This window comes from Pseudorasbora parva, chromosome 7, assembly GCF_024679245.1.
Source record: "Pseudorasbora parva isolate DD20220531a chromosome 7, ASM2467924v1, whole genome shotgun sequence".
NCBI classification, from domain to species: domain Eukaryota; kingdom Metazoa; phylum Chordata; class Actinopteri; order Cypriniformes; family Gobionidae; genus Pseudorasbora; species Pseudorasbora parva.
In genome coordinates this window covers 39,975,772-39,993,026 of record NC_090178.1, presented here as the reverse complement: position 1 = coordinate 39,993,026, position 17,255 = coordinate 39,975,772, and the positions used below count along the sequence as shown (strand labels likewise).

General features: G+C 37.5%; 1 protein-coding gene across 1 annotated transcript in view; it reads right to left on the bottom strand.

The window, feature by feature from the left end:
• cdkal1 (CDK5 regulatory subunit associated protein 1-like 1) overlaps positions 1 to 17,255 on the bottom strand; it is a 394,373-nt gene that overhangs the window by 141,034 nt on the left and 236,084 nt on the right. The window contains exon 9 of the mRNA XM_067449825.1: positions 5,777 to 5,943. Coding sequence (XP_067305926.1) covers positions 5,777 to 5,943 — 167 coding nt within the window. The remainder of the gene's footprint in view (positions 1 to 5,776; positions 5,944 to 17,255) is intronic.

The window sequence follows — 17,255 nt, the reverse complement described above, 5'->3', positions numbered from 1 at the left end:
AACCATAAATGTTCACACATCTCTAGATTCAAAGCTCTGTTCAATTCCCTTACTATTTTGTATTATGGCTTAATTAGTTGCAGTTAAGTCAAGCATTACTAGCACTATTGCTTGTTACTGAGCTAAACAAACTAAACATTCGACAATGAGGCACGACAGGCATGAATTATTCCTTAAAAACCTCTCGAGGAAAGAGTGTACTGTTACTTACTTTTTTGGACAAAAGTACAAAAGTCTGAAATGTTTCTATTTTTCCCACTACATGACCATTTCAGCTTAACAGTAAAGTCACCATGAAATAAAATGGACAATTCTTATTTTTTATGGAATATTTCAGCATTTATTATAATGATTTATCCATGCACATTATTTATTTATTTATTGTCCCCTCAGAAACTTTAATTAAAATAAATTCCCCTCGCTTTTGCAGCAACATATTTTCTATTCATGGATGATGTGTTTAATGGTATGAGGGTGGGACAACCTTTCCCTCACATCAGATCAACCAATATCAAACCACAACCATCCAACTAATTCCCCATCTACAAAATCAAATACCACATTCTGAATTTTTAGAAAACAAAAGTTATTTCCAGGTTTAAATTCTATTGTATGACATGAGCAGACCTGATTTACCTGTTTCCACATTTTTAAAGGCAGAATCGATTAAAATTAGTCTGTAATGGAGGAGGGGAAACTATGGGAAGACAAGACGGACAATTTAAACATCGGTCATCAGTCTTGAAATCTGAGCTGTCTTTCCTAGGCCATTTGTTCTCATTCATCAAGGTGTGGTTAACTATGATTTTCATGATGAACTGCAAAAACTGACAAAATGTCTGAACATTAGCTGACCATCACAGAGGCCACGGCCAGACCTCCACACTCATCAGCGGACACTCGTAGTCAGTGGAGGGTACTTTACCTGAGAGGAGGCCACTGAAAAGGACTCTACAGCAGAGGGCACACGGAGATCACTGTTAAGCGCTCGTTTCGCTCTTAGAAAAGGCTTGCCTTAATGAGGTGACTTCCCCGTGACCTCCTGGATAGAAGCAGGGGTGAATTATACTGATGCTGGTCAGCAATTAAAAGACACTTCAAAGGAAAAAATTTGAAGGCTAATGTATGCAGTGTGCTCCATATTTTCCAGCATCAAAATCAAGCATTGTGTTAGGGCTGGCCAGTCATGTTAGTCAAACTCGCATAAGCTGACTCTCTGCTGATTTACTCCTACCAATAGGAATATGACACCTATTACAGCATACCCATATATAGGGTCCATTTAGTATTATCAGCAGCTATTACATTTTTTGCAGCCTGGAATTTAACCACTTTTGAATAAGAAACAATATTGAGTCTATAAAACACGTCAAAACTCCACAAAGTACAACAAGCATATCAGTGAGAACACTTGTTTTGTGATGTGCAGCTCATATCTGGCTGAACTGAGCGGACAGACAAGCGCCAGTAAGCGCCAAGTCAAGTCATTACATAAAGCATTATTTTCAAGTTACAGCCAATTTTAAAGATGAGTCACTCTGCAAGTGCGTGCCGGCACCTTTTAAACAGCACCCCTGCTCTTGTCAGGCGACACCCCGGTTGGAAAACACTAGGCTAGAGGATGAGCTGTCAATCTAGAACTAGTGGAGGTTGGACAATGGTGATGCTAAGATGCTAGTGGAAAAAAGAGCAAACGAGAAAAGCACAGACATACAAAAAAGAATTTTGAATTCACGATTCAGTTTTGAGCGATTTACGGAAGCTCTGAACGGCCAAGAATAATAATGATCTCGAGATAAAAGTTGTTTTCTTGTGATCACGACTTAATCTTCTCCAAGTTACCCAACTGCGCCAAAAGGTGGCAGTATAGAACCAACTAACTAATGTGGAGCGCTATAGCCTAGCCCCCTTACTGTTGTATTGGCCCAGAGTGAACGTCGAAGACCTTTCGTGATCGCTATAATTTGTGCAGTACTGTGTGCATCAAGTAATTAATTTAACTAATGTTAAATGGTTTAATGTGATTAGTTTGCTATAATAGAAATAGCGTTCGGTATGATGACTTACTGTTTAACTCATTTTGATGTCACTGTATTCTGTTTGCACCTTATTGTGCATCTTTAAGAAGCCATTTTAATCAGGGATAAATAACTGTTAGTTTGCCACATTGTGTCACTCAATGTATACAGCCTATTGATAAGAAATATGATTTATAGCCTATGTAAAGATGCATATCAGCCTATAATTTAATTCAGTGATACTGTGCAACTAAAACTATTGTATTTTGTACATTTCTTTGTAGCAAACCACACACATACATAAAAACTGTTCTCAAACAGCATCCCAAGATTGTATTATATCAACTGGATTAAATGTTTGTTTGTTTTTAGAAATTTGGAGTATTGCACCTCTTTGGAATAGCAGGGCTAGAAGGAACGGACATGATACCAGTCACAGCCTATTCACAAGACTTTGATGCTCAGGTGTTTAGATGGAGTGTGCGCTCCATAGCAGTATGCACAGAGAGCTTGTATCTTGGTTTAAAGATATAATTTATATATATATATATATATATATATATATATATATATATATATATATATATATATATATATATATATATATATATATATATATATATATATAAAAAAAAAAAAAAATCAAATAAAAATCCCTGTCCTTGGATTTCACCAGCCCCACAGCTCTTATAGTATTCATGTACTGTATGGCATGGCGAGCTTCATGCCGGGTTAACCGGCAGGTCAGATTTTATGAATGTATAATGAAGGTGATATGTTCTGGCTTTGGAAAAACTAAACTTTCATGCCGCCAATTTTTGCTTCCAGAAAAAAGGATGACATCAAAGAGAGATTTAAGGAATCAGAAGCACATTAAAGAGAAAGTTGAACCTCCAGCTCCTCTGCATTTAAAGTGGGCTCTGCCACACATTTACTGAATGTAATTGTAAACTGTCTGAATGGGTACAACTCCTCACCTACAGTGAAGCCACGTGATCTGATAATCTGATAATTTATAACTAAAGATCCTGATGAAAAGGGAATCTGTTCCTCAGTTATTTTATGCAATTCTCATTAGCATTTGATAAAACAGCGGTTAAAATTAAGCCATGAACCATTTTGTTTTTAGGAATTTGATCTAATATGTCAAAATACACTCACCTAAAGGATTATTAGAAACACCATACTAATACTGTTTGACCCCTTTTCGCCTTCAGAACTGCCAGAATTACTACGTCGCATTGTTTCAACAAGGTGCTGAAAGCATTCTTTAGAAATGTTGGCCCAAATTAATAGGATAGCATCTTGCAGTTGATGGAGATTTGTGGGCCACATCCAGGGCACGGCCACACCCAGGGCCGTTTCACCACATCCCAAAGATGCTCTATTGGGTTGAGATCTGGTGACTGTGGGGGCCATTTTAATACAGTGAACTTATTGTCATGTTCAAGCAAACAATTTGAAATTATTTGAGCTTTGTGACATGGTGCATTATCCAGCTGGAAGTAGCCATCAGAGGATGGGTACATGGTGGTCATAAAGACATGGTCAGAAACAATGCCCAGGTAGGCCGTGGCATTTAAACAATGCCCAATTGGCACTAAGGGGCCTAAAGTGTGCCAAGAAAACATCCCCCACACCATTACACCACCACCACCAGCCTGCACAGTAGTAACAAGGCATGATGGATCCATGTTCTCATTCTGTTTATGCCAAATTCTGACTCTACCATCTGAATGTGGGCGTCTGATGTGTCTCAACAGAAATCGCGACTCATCAGACCAGGCAATTGTATTATACATGTAAGTAGTTAGTGCCAATCATGACACTATCAGTAAAACGTCTGTATCATTACAAAAACTATGCTATAGTTTACTATATATATATATAGTAAACTATAGCATAGTTTTTGTAATGATACAGACGTTTTATATATATATATATATATATATATATATATATATATATATATATATATATATATATATATATATATATATATATATATATATATATATATATATATATATATATATTATAGCATAGCTTTTGCTATGGTACAGAAATTTTACTGATAGTGGCATGATTGGTACTAACTACTTAAATGTACCTGTCTAAAAGTAATTTTGCATGAAAACCTTTTCTCTACACATAAGAGCACAATTATTAGTCCATGTAACCCATTTTCTTCAGAAAGAGTCAATTTTGTAAGCGACACGTAAGATCTCTTTTAAACAGTGCTGATCAGTCCTCTCCTGTCTGACAGGTGCTTCTGCCATTTCCAAACGCTGAGCAGAGGGTCCATAAATCACACATCTGTTCTGCTAAACACCTCTAATGCTGTTAAATGAGTCCTCAGAAAGAGTGTCAGACAGCCGTTGCCGCAACCTCCCAAATCGCAGTCATTTACTAGCGCTGTGAAAGCTCTCCACCCACAAAAACACTTAAGAGGCAGTAAATGGAGGAGATCTCTCCAAGTCAGGGGGATGTGTTCAGATGAGAGGAGGAACAGTTCTGTTACGCCAGCGTCCCTGTGATGATTTAGGAAATGAAAGCCTGTAAGCTTTGAGAGGATGTGTCATCTGTCTATGTGGAGGGGTAGTGGACGTTATCTGTCCAGACAGTATTTGGTATTTCCATCACCTATGAAAACCATTTTACCTCATTCTTACAAAGTGTCTGACACAACACATGTACTATCTATTTTACCATCGATTACAGAGCCACACACCAAATGAAGGCTTTATAGTTTCACCTGCTCTTGTAGCAGAAGTCAATAGACTTAGTCAATTTTCAAGAAAGCAGCAGCAGAAGTAACGTCCACAGCCACTTTCCTCGAGAAAAATAGACGCATCAAAGAAGCGATATGCAATTTAAAAAAATACTTGCTGAGCACATGGAAATTAAATAAGGACAAATAGTCCAATGATGGAAATCAAATTAGCACATAAAAAGAAATAACCGTCCTCTAGCACGTATACAGGCACGCCTACATTTCTAATTAGCATTTAATTGTTATTTCTTTTCATTTAGGGGGGAAAAATTATCGCTTTTTAATTTGAATGTAACAGAGCATAAACGTAATCTATACATAGGGGGACAAAATTACAACCTCAATTAACCCTCCACAAATTAAAACTGCTTCTTCAGCACTTCTTGCAGCCGTCTGAGGGATTACGGGTGTCCTCAGCATTTGGGGCTTCAAGGAGGAAAAACACAACATTCTGGGTATTGTTCTAGAATGATGGAATTGAGACTGAAGTCAATGAGCTCTGAAAGAGGTATCACTACAGTATGCTAGAAAACAACCAGACAGACACAAGCCATCTAAAGGACTGGGCATACAAACAACAAGAAGACATCAGAACATGCTCACATTGATTATTTATATGATGTTATAAATTGTCATTTACTGTGGAAAAAAAGCAAGCCTACCTTAATGAACGAATAACACACACGCACGCACGCACACACACACATGTAGTGTTTCCATGTTTTATGGAGACTTTCTATAGGCATAATGGATTTTATACTGTACAAACTGTATTTTCTATCCCCCTACACAGCCCCTACCCCTAAACCTACCCATCACAGGAAACATTCTGCAGTTTTACTTTATCAAACAAACTCCTTCTGTATGATTTATAAGATTTTTTCCTCATGGTGACCAAAAAATGTCCCAAAAAGGACAAGGATTTCTACTTCAAGATGATGAGGTGTATGATGGGTGGGGTCAGATTGTTTGTCTGAGGATGTACCTCCAGATGTTCCAATATATACGGTGGGTTGGTCATCCCAAGGCGCAACATAGCTCCCTCCGGGATCTCCTTCACCAGTTCCCAGAGCAGAGATGGCAGGTCAGTGCCGATGTCCCGCCCATACGCACCCGTATCCTCACTGGTCAGCCAGATCTCACAGACACCCTCTGCAAGACAAAACGGTGGCCAAGTTGTGTTGATTAATCAGCCATTTTCCATTCAATACAAGAAACTATTGCTATTTAAAATTTCTAATTGAAAGAGTCAACAAAGTCAACAAAATCAAATAAGAAAATTTAATTTATAGAATAATAAAATAACATTTAGGGGATATAACAAGAAAATAACATTTCAGAAAACTTGCAAATCATTTGTCTTGATATACTGTGATCAATTGAATGTTAAATTATGGCAATATCTATCCGTTACTTCATCTTTCTTTTTTTTTACCATATTCATCTGTGGTGTTAGGACATTTCTGTATGACCTCTAAGGATAGTAAAAAGCTACAGCTCACAGTGCTTGAAACGAGACCGTTTTACAGAGAATGACAATGGATGAGTTTTTAATGTAGTCCACACATGGAAATCAGTTCAGGCAAGGGTCTGAGACAGAGCAGCCGATATCTCAACCACCATGTGTTAGTTCATGCTCTCCAGAGCAGCAGAGGAAAAAAGATCCCTCATTGGGTGATCTCCCATGCTTTCTAGCTCTATGAGAGACTTTACAATGGTAATTTTTTTTTTTTTGAGTATTATCTGCTGGATGCTGCAATGATTGACAAAATTAGTACAGCCATAAGGATACTTAACCGTGCAAGTGAGTGAAAGAGGCTGCATGCATGGTTATAATTGAAAGGAAGTCAACGTTAAGTTCAGATCAAGGCCATTAGCGTCAACTCTGATGGGTGTCCTTCTGCTTGCATTATTAATCTAGTGTCAGCAAAGTGGAAGAGAAGGTTAGTGTTTCCTGAACATCACCTGATCATTATAAAGCCATTGTCTCTCAGGGCCATTCAGCAACTAATATTTAATTCAGCGTCGCTCTATCAAATCTGACAGGAGACGACTGACTGTGATGGACAGAGCAAGCGTTTTCTCTCAGATGCCAAGTCAAGTCACATTTATTTTAATTTAAAAACATTTATTTTAAAATAACTTCAATTTTGAAACATCCAATTTCCGCTTTAAAGCAGCTCTACAAAAGACAAAAAAGTCATTATTCAGAAGATAACTGTCATAAATGTAACCAAGTACTTTGATCAAATTGATGCCATTACACTCTTAATCGTACCAACCATAATTGTTGTCAAATATGTGGCATATGCAGATTTTAATCACAACAAACAGGCATGCAGACATTTGCATTTTCCAAAATATGCATGTATTTGTGATGTACACAGATTATGTTATGTTATGATTTCAGAATAATGAAAATTGCATGTAAACGGGAGTGAAGCTGTTTGTTCGCGTCATACAAACATATTACAGTAATTAAATGTTTATTAGATATAATCACAGTGCATGTGTAAAGTAGTCAACAGTGTCATTATTCATCTCAATTCATTGCATTGATGTTTATCAATTATGACGTTTAAGTTTAAAGTACAGAGAGAGATACAAGTGCTCTGCCCCAAAAACTACTGAGCTGCCCACCTGCACAGCACATCACATCAGTGACCTGGTGTCCATTTGAGCAGCATCACATTAAGCAGCTCAAGCCACAGTGAACATGAATCTGGGAGATTGAGAGTTTTAACAGTCTCTGGACAAATGTGGCTTAAAACGTGAAAAAAACTCATCTAACACAAAATCCCTGCGACACAGCTCATGTTTACAATCTTATTCACAGGGCTCATTGTGTTATTGTTGCTCATTGTGTCATTGGTGATGGATTCAAATGGGCCGGGTTACACCATGGGACACCTTATCATGTAACCTCCCAAAACACAATCAATTAACCCATGTGACGCAGTGGGGCATTATCATTAAGCATGTGGGGAAAACAGGATGCACACACAGCCCCAGCACCTTTCCATTACCTGAACCTTGGACATGCGCTGATGTCATCTACATACAAGGTGTTCCTTTTTCCAGCAATAAAGAAAAAAGGGATGGAACAGGGTGGTGTGGAAATAGTGTTGTGTGATGATGTATGACATGTTAGGAAACAGCTGGAGCTGCAGCCCTGCCTTTCCTGCAGTGAAACACACAACATCATCCTCGTTTGGCCCGGCTCTGTAGGAAACCCAGGCTTGACGTGTCAGAGCCTGGCGCTCACAGGGGCATGGTGCTTCTTCGAATAATCCGTCTCCTATTTATATAAAGCTTGTTCTCTCTCTGTACGCTGTGCATTATGAACACAGTTGTGTATAGCACATTTACAGCAGGTGCTCCGTGTTGAAGCTGCTTTCTGGAGCTCACACACTAAAGAACACTTCAGAGCGGACCAGATGAACTACCTGGGAAGGTCAATGAACTGCACTGTAGAGAGTGGAACTGTGCTGAAACCATACTCTCAGCACTTTGTTGCAAATAAATTTCCAGTGAAAATAAAGCTAAATTGTTAATTAGCTTTCATACAGACTCATCTAAAGCAGAGCTTGGCTTCTGAATAATTAATATCACATAATGCTCTTAAAGTGATGTTGTGCAACCAGTGCAGTGTGTGCTTCAGTCTGGCACCAATCTGATCCCATCCGTCCTGAACACTCAATCCTAAACACTCAGTCAGAGACCTAAAAATGGATGGGTCAGATAGGAGAGACATTCAACAAGTATGTGTACTGTTGGTGTGCAACCAGGAACAGGATTGGGAAACACTGGGCTAGACTAGAATTGATCTTTTTTGAGGTGATTAGACCTCAAAAACCTTTATTATTATAAGAATAATAAAGTAATAAACCAAAAAAAAAAGAAAAAAAATATTTGCTTGGAATTTGAATTTTGCCTTAAGAAAGCAAGCAACCACTCAATTTATCATACAACCCCAGTATCGTCATTTGTAAGTTTTGCAAAAATACAACTTAAAAAATAAATAAATAAATGTTCACTGTATATATTTTTTTCTCAAATATTCCCCTGAATGTCTTGTAATTCCAACAGTAAATTACTGCTACCGGGCTAATAGCAAGATTACTTACATACAATTATATACAACAGAGAACTGTGATAAACTGAAAAGACATTTAGTTTAGTTTTACCATGTACAGTTTAACTTGATATCCCCAGAATTAACTCTGTAACATCACATTTCATGGTTTTACATTTAACTAAGTTTTGAGTAGGCTTTGTATTATAAGTTACGTACATTAGGGGCTCTCGTCTGATCCAGTAATCAGATCTGTAATCACCAGTGATCACAAGAAAGCCTGTCAGAGGCTCATACAGGACATTTTAAGAGACACAGAGTAGGATATGGAAACATATGGAGCCAATAAATGCAAAAAAAAATAAAAAAAATAAAAAATAAAAATACAACAAACATGCAATGAAAATGCAATTTTTTAACTTAAGTTAGTGTGTAATGTTGCTGCTTGAGCATAAACAGTATCTGCCAAGTTACAGTTCTAAAAGTTCAATGCAAACGGAGATATTGTCTTTTAAAGTTATGGCAGTTTATTGCCTACAAAAACGGCCGGTTTGGACTACAACAAGCTTCTTTTCCGGGCTGGTGACATCATAAACCCTTGCTATTAACATAAACACTGCCCCCGCGCACACGCAACAAAGTGGGTGAGGCCGCATCGCAGTCATTATGGAAGAGAGAGCTGTTGCAGTAGGCTAGAGTGTTGCAGACATGCCATCGAAACAATGTTATTTTCTCCCCAAGTCCACGACTTCTGTGTTCGGCCTTCCTCGGTACGCTGGACTTCGGGAGCAACGGTTACAATTTGTGTTTAATTCAGTTCCTGCTGATTACCATGTAAATTTAGCCATCTGGGACATTTCATGGAAGAAAGCTTCAAGAATCTTAACGAGTTCAATACTGGATTTGCTCAAAGGCTCATACTAAAAGATGAAGCAGTTCCCACTTTAAAGGCAGAAGCTGCTGTTTATGGGCCTAAACCTGTAAGTACATGTCTTTTAAATGTGTAACGTTAGTTTCTGTGGGCGTTTTGGTTGCATCAAGACCAACGTGGTTTGGCTACGCTAAGCAATTAAAATTGTTAATATTGTATATATACAATATAATACTAAATTGTTTCATTCTTCTCCAACAAACGGCTACAAACACCAACAAACGTATATGTAATCACACCCGCGAACATCATTTATTTTTGACGTTTCAGTTATTAGTGTACATCGTTGTGTTTGACGACATGCTATTTCAGCTACAGTCATGCAAAACACATTTGTGTTTCATTTGGCCAGTGCAGTAGACTAGTAGAGGCATGGGTAGGTTTTGTACCGGGCTCATATATTTTAATTTTTTGTGAAACATATTTGGTTATATTCATTCTACAATAACGAGAATTGGTATGGCAATATTGACACCATTATTTACACTGCAGATGTGACTTCTGCCCGTAATGGTAAGGGGTGTGGCCAATAAAAACACATAAACCTACATTTGGCCATCTACCAATCTAAGACCAATGTATTTTTCGGAGGGATAGGCTTCATAGAAGCAGGAAGCAAACAAGCTGTTCAAAGGACAGTGGAGACAGCGGTGTAAAATACAGGTAAAATATACACGACCAAGCCAAACCATAACCAAACCACAACCATACCAAACACAACCAGGCCTAAAAAACACCACAGAACCACCCCTTTAAATAAAAATAAAGTCTCTAACAGGTACTTAATATACCTACAATATGATCAATATAATCTATTTGCACTAACTAGCGTCTTGCACATCTAGACTAGTCTCTGCCATCTTTAAATCTAAGAACAGTGCAGTTATAATGCTATGAGTAATGTTTGTTTTATTTATTTTTATTGTATAGGAATCAATCAATCAATCAATCAATCAATCAATCATCTTTATTTATATAGCGCTTTTACAATGACGATTGTTTCAAAGCAGCTTCATAGTGTTAAACAGGATAATATTGCAACAAAATTTGATTTGGCTGTACAGTCGTTCTGGAGAAAACAGTGATGTTATCAGCTTATTTTAATTTATCATATAGCGGCAATGTTGGCAGATCAGTATTATAGTTTCTAGAATTAAATAAGACCTAATTAATACATTTTATTTGTATATTTAGTTGAATAACTTGGATCATAATTTTAGTGTCCCCAACTGAGCAAGCCAAGCCAAAGGCGACTGATATGTGAAAATATTTTTTTAATTAAATCATACTTTAAAATATTTATATATACTATTTACATAATTATGGTCTATTAATGACTACTTAAAGATTTTTTTCCCTAATATTTATATTATTTATATTACAATTAGTGTAGTAAGTAAGGTTAAAATAGAGAATTCCAACACAAAGAGGCAAATTAGAATCACTTTGTGGCCGGAGAAATAATAATTTTCATTTGTAATGCAATTACACAAAGTTCCTGTATGGCTCTTTAATAAATAATAGTCAAGTTGCTTAAAGTATTGCAGATAATAAATGCTTACTTATTTGTAGGTTTTACATTTAAATACATCTTAGACATGGTCAAATATGACACTTGACCTCACCTGAATTTTTTTTGGTCATTAACAGAATATTATTATTTAAATAGTATATATAATTATTTTAATGTATAATTTAATTTAAAAATAATTTCACATATCAGTATACAATAAAACATGTGGAAGAGAAGACAATGCTGAATAAAGTCGAAGTTTTTGCTATTTTTGGACGAAAATTTATTTTCGATGCTTCAAGAGATTCTAATGAACTAACTGATGTCACATATGGACTACTTTGATGATGTTTTTATTCCCTTTCTGGACATGGACAGTATAGTGTGCCTACACCAGATACACTGTCAGACTAAATATAAAATATCTTAAACTGTGTTCTGAAGATGAACGGAGGTCTTACAGGTGTGGAGCGGTGTTAGGGTGAGTCATTAATGACATCAATTTTATTTTTAGGTGAACTAACCCTTTAACTGTTTAAATTAAAGATTAATCCCTATTAAACTTGCAAAAGCTATTCAATCAAGAGCAGTGAGTGATGTCCTTATCTTTTGTTTGACATTAAACAGACAGCAGTAAAGGTTACTGCTCCTTTAAGACCAAATGCAGGGATATGCTTTGTTTTTCTCGACTGTATACAGCTCACTTAAGGCATATTCAGACTATTTCTGCTAGGATACTTATCAAGATGGACATGTTGACATACTTCTTGTGTGAGTTTGTCCGTTTAAGCGCAATACTTGAAAGATAACTCAATATTTGCGTGCTGTGAGTCGTGTGCACGCTTTCGGGTGAGTTCACCGAGAAAGATCTTCTTACAGCGCGTGCAAGTTCTCATTTGCGTCTTCTGGCACTACATCCGGCTGATGACGGAGAAAACGACTGGTCATATTCAAACATACGGCGCACTCGCATCCATTGATCAAAGTTTACAAAGAGGTGAAACAGTAGCTATTTTTATTTACCCGCCACGGTGGCCAGTAGGTGAAACGGGTTTACCTGCCACATATCAAAATCATCTGCATTGGGCTGGTGGCGGGGGCTAATTTCCATCCCTCATCTGAATGCAGGAGTGCTCTAGGTTACCACAGAAACGTTGGTGGTTTGGCATTGATTGCTGTCATGACAATAACAAACAGCACTGACCATGTTGTGCTTTCTTCGGTACGACTTGCTATTATTATTATAAACTTTATTAACTTAGGTAGGCTGTACATCAAATTTATTGGTTGCTTTCTGCAGTCTCTGTACATCGTGATATGAGGAGTCTAATTTTTTATTAGTAAAGGGTGAGAAGTCTAGCCTAGAAATCTAGACGCATCCTAGCGGCAGCAAATTTAATCTGCCCGCAAGTGTCGTCTAGGAACTCTCAATACCTTTCTGAGCTGCATTCCTCACAATCTGGACGGGCCAATCACATCGTGTATAGAGTCGGCGGGCGGGGCCATAATGACGACGGCCGAGTTGCGTTTGCGTGCTTCTTTTGTCTAGTAAACACAGAAACTGATGAACGGCGGCAGTCTTTCGAATCAGCTTTGACTGAAATTCTGGAAGACTTGGAGTTAAGCTTTTCTCTGAGAAAAAAAACAAAGAACGGCACTGAAGTCATTCTTAAAAAGGGAAGATGTGTTCGGAGTTTAGCCGACCGGATACGGTTAATGTTTAATCTATCAACAAGCTCTGTTTCACCTTCGTTGCTCTGGTTGGTGTAGCGCTATCCTATCGTGTGTAGAGGGAGTTTGAAACACAACCGTTTATCTCGCCCCTCGGATTGAGCCCTGTCTATGGTGAGTTTCCAGACCAAACATCTTGATGTGGGTCTGGCTTGTCAGGCTATGAGAAGTCTGTTTCTTATCAAATGGAAAACCATATTACTGTAATAATAAAAACAAAAAATAGTTTAAAATCTTAACATTTGGAAAACACACACAAAAAAAATAAATAAAAAATAAATTAATAAAAATAAATAAAAAAACAAACAAAACAAAAACACCTGTAACAGCACAGTTTAACTGTTAATGCCTCACACTGATATGTATGTCAGAACCAGCCACACATTACATTTAAAATGTTAACTGAGGCCTGTAGAGTCTGAGGTGTAGTTCTTGGGTTGTCTGCAATTTTTCTACGCATTTCACAATTTAATATTTGATCTCGAGGGCGAATTTGCTGGTATGCCCACTCATGGGAAGATCTGTTTTGAATGTCTTAAATTTTTTTGGAAATGGCCTTGTAACTTCTCAGATTGATGGCAGCAACAGTTGCTTCCCTAAGATCATTGCTGATGTCTTTCCTCCTAGGCATGTTTTAACACTAAGCTGGATGCTCCAGACCAGCAAATTGCCAAAACTTCAGCTTTTATAGAGGTGATCAAACTTGCTGGTGATCAGTTAATCAAGGGCATTTGATTAGCAGTGCCTGACCGTTATTTGCCTTTAAATCCTGTTAACAGTAATGGTGTAAACTGTAAGTAAACTGTCACCAATGGCTTTTCCATTTTGGCTTTATTTTTGCTAAACAAATTTGGCACAGTATAATATCAGGGTTTGTTTTCAAAATTTAAGATCTGGCAAGGACCAGATGATTTTTGAATGATTTACTTGCCCTGATACAGAAAACCATGGAATTGAATAGGGTGTTAACTTTTTTCACATGACTTCATCAGGTATAACCTTATGGTAAATGGACTGCATTTATATAGCGCTTTCAACAGACCCTATGGCCATCCAAAGCGCTTTACATATCGCCTCACATTCACCCATTCATACACTGACGGCGATGTCAGCCATGTAAGGCACCATCCAGCTCGTCGGGAGCAGCTGGGGTTAGGTGTCTTGCTCATGGACACCTCGACACTTGGTCAGATGGAACCGGGATCGAACCACCAACCTTCTGGTTTGTAGACAATCTACATGAACCACTGAGCCACTGCCGCCACACCACTGAGCCACTGCCTCCACAGTGGCTTTACCTGTTTTTTATGAACAATGACAGGTGAAGTGAATAACACTGATTATCTCTCCATCACAGTACCTGCTAAACAAAACCGCTTGTGTAGTCAGCTCGCGTGAACAGCGTGCCCTGCTTGACTAGGCTATATATATAGGTTTGGACCTTGGTGCGGACTTTCAGGTGTGAAAACGCCCAAAGGCTTTGTCTTCTAGTTGCTCCGTCTGCCATGACTAAAGGTATAAATTATGTTGTTGTACATGTCACAGCACAGAACTCCGGGACATTTCATTCCCTACATTTCCTCTGTAATTTGCCATCACACAGTAGAGCAGGAAATTGAATTGTAAATCATTCCCAAAATTGCATATATTGCATGTGTCTAACAGCAGCAGTGTGAGAATTCATACATTTCAGGCAGACTTGACATTTAAGGACTTAAAATTTAGAAATGCATTGTTTGCCTGTATTAATTTTGTCACCTAGTTTTAATTTAGTCTTAGTCTTGTGCTAAATGTCCTTCTTAGTTTTAGTCATATTTAGTCATTTACATATCTTTTTTATTTAGTCAAGTTTTAGTCGACTACAAGTCTTGTCATTTTAGTCTAGTTTTATTCAAAAGAAAACTCAATATATCTTGTTCAAGTTTAAGTTCAAAAATTTTAGTCTTTTTTACATAAATTATTTCTGAGATTTTCTAATACCATTTCAGTCAAATAATGTTTCCCACATCTCAAATATTGGTTAAATGTCATAATTACCAGACAAAATACACTTGATGAATGATTTTTGTTGAATGCAAAATGCAACTTTGCTAAATGTATCGATTTCGATCCATATTAATTAATTTATATAGCTAACTGTACTTATAAGGGAGCATAAGTTTGCCTTTTTAAGCACTATTTTAAACTTTTATTGGGTAAAATTAAATTTTATGGAATTCATTAATATTCACTTGTGTGTGCTTATATAAGTATAATACAATTAAAATATTATGATGCAAGGTATTAATGTTTTAAAATGTCATATTTAAGAAAATCTAGTCTAGATACATATATATTTATTTATTTATTTATTAAAGAGCCATACAGGCACAAAGTGGTTAAAGCAGAAAAGTATTATATTTCCAGCCACAAAATTATTCTAAATCTGCCTCTTTGCATTGGAATTCTCTATTTTATCCTTAATCATTACACTAATAGTAATATAAATAATAAAAAGAAAAGAAAAGAAAAAAAAAAGAAGAAAAGAAAAGAAAAGAAAATAAAATAAAAATAAAAATAAAGGACCATAATTATTGCAGAAATATAGCCTGACAAGCCAGACGCACATCAAGATGTTTGGTCTGGAAACTCACCATTGCCAGGCCTCAATCCAAGGGGCGGGATAAATGGTTGTCTTTCAAACTCCCTCTGCACGCAATTGGATAGCGCTACAACCAAACAGAGCAACATGAAGCGGAGCTAGTTGACAGATTAAACTTTCGCCGTATCCGGTCGGCAAAACTCCGAACACATCTTCCCATTTTAAGAATGACTTCAGTGCCGTTCTTTGTTCTTTTCTCAGAGAAAAGCTAAACTCCAAGTCTTCTAGATTCGGGGTCAAAGCTGATTCGAAAGGCCGCTGTTCGTCAGCTTCTGTGTTTACTAGTAGCACGCAAGTGCAACTCGGCCATCATTATGTTAAGCCCCGCCCACCGACTCTATACACAATGTGATTGGCCTGACCAAAGTTTGTTTTTTACAGCTCAGAACTGTATTGAGAGTTGCGAGACGATACTCACGGCAGATTAGATTTGCTGCCGCTAGGGTGCGTCTAGATTTCTAGGCTAGCACAAATAGTTTTTACTACCAAAACAACTCTTCAAAATGTTCATTACTGTACTGTTTACCTGTATAGTGAAGCTGTTGTCTATTCAATGTATTGACATTGTCATTGACATTGGCTTGTGTGGAACTATTAAGAACTTCATGAGCCACGTGAGCGTGCGCACCCGCCGGGAGATGAACACAACTCTGTTATTCAACAGCTCTGGCTTTAACGGTCGGCATTAAGTGCGGCAAAAAAGCTATTTATTGTTTGAATTTCGTATTAAAACATTCCAAATTTGGTGAGTCAGAGCCTGACACATGTGACTCACGCAAAATGCGCAACAGTTGGCAACAGTTTTCTTCCTCCATGTAGTCTCGGGCTGCAGCCAGAGGATCACAGTGACAGGAGACTGAGACGAGACCTGAACTTGAGCAACAGCGCAAACTCATTCAGAATATTTTAAAGGCATAACAGCTCTGGTCTCATGATAAAAAAGCAGAGACGATTGTAGACGAAAATGAAGAGAGATTTTATCTTAGTTTTTATTTTATGCAAAACATTTTAGTCTCGTCCTTTTTCGTCAACAACAATGCATGTTAATTTAGTCTTAGTCAGCGTTTTTGTACATTTGGGTAGTTTCGTCATCGTCTCGTCTTAGTCAGGAAAAAAAGGTTGTTGATGAACATATTTCGTCTTGTCTCGTCTAATGAAATGAACACTAGTTTGCCTGAATTTACTTTGCAACATTAAACAAATATGTACTGTAAAGTATGAATGTGGGTAGTATGAATGAAATTTGGATGCTCTAAATCACCCATGTTGTTACAGTCTCGTTATCTGCAGCATCAGTTGTGCTGCTTCCCTTCCATCATAAATCATCTGCCCGTGGTCTCATGCACACTTTAGAATCTCAGTGGAAGTAATAGGTAATCTGGGGACTTTTAACCCTTGTGCATCCTTCAAATTCATACCCTTTCATTACCTCTCATGGATGAAAACATCATGTAAACTGCTGTAAATGTATCAGATAAATATTTTTGTCTGTGGTGTCAGAGAGAGAAGGCAATAGATCCTGCAGCTCGCTGGAGGGGTCAGGTTACATAATCATTTCTAAAACTTCGATACA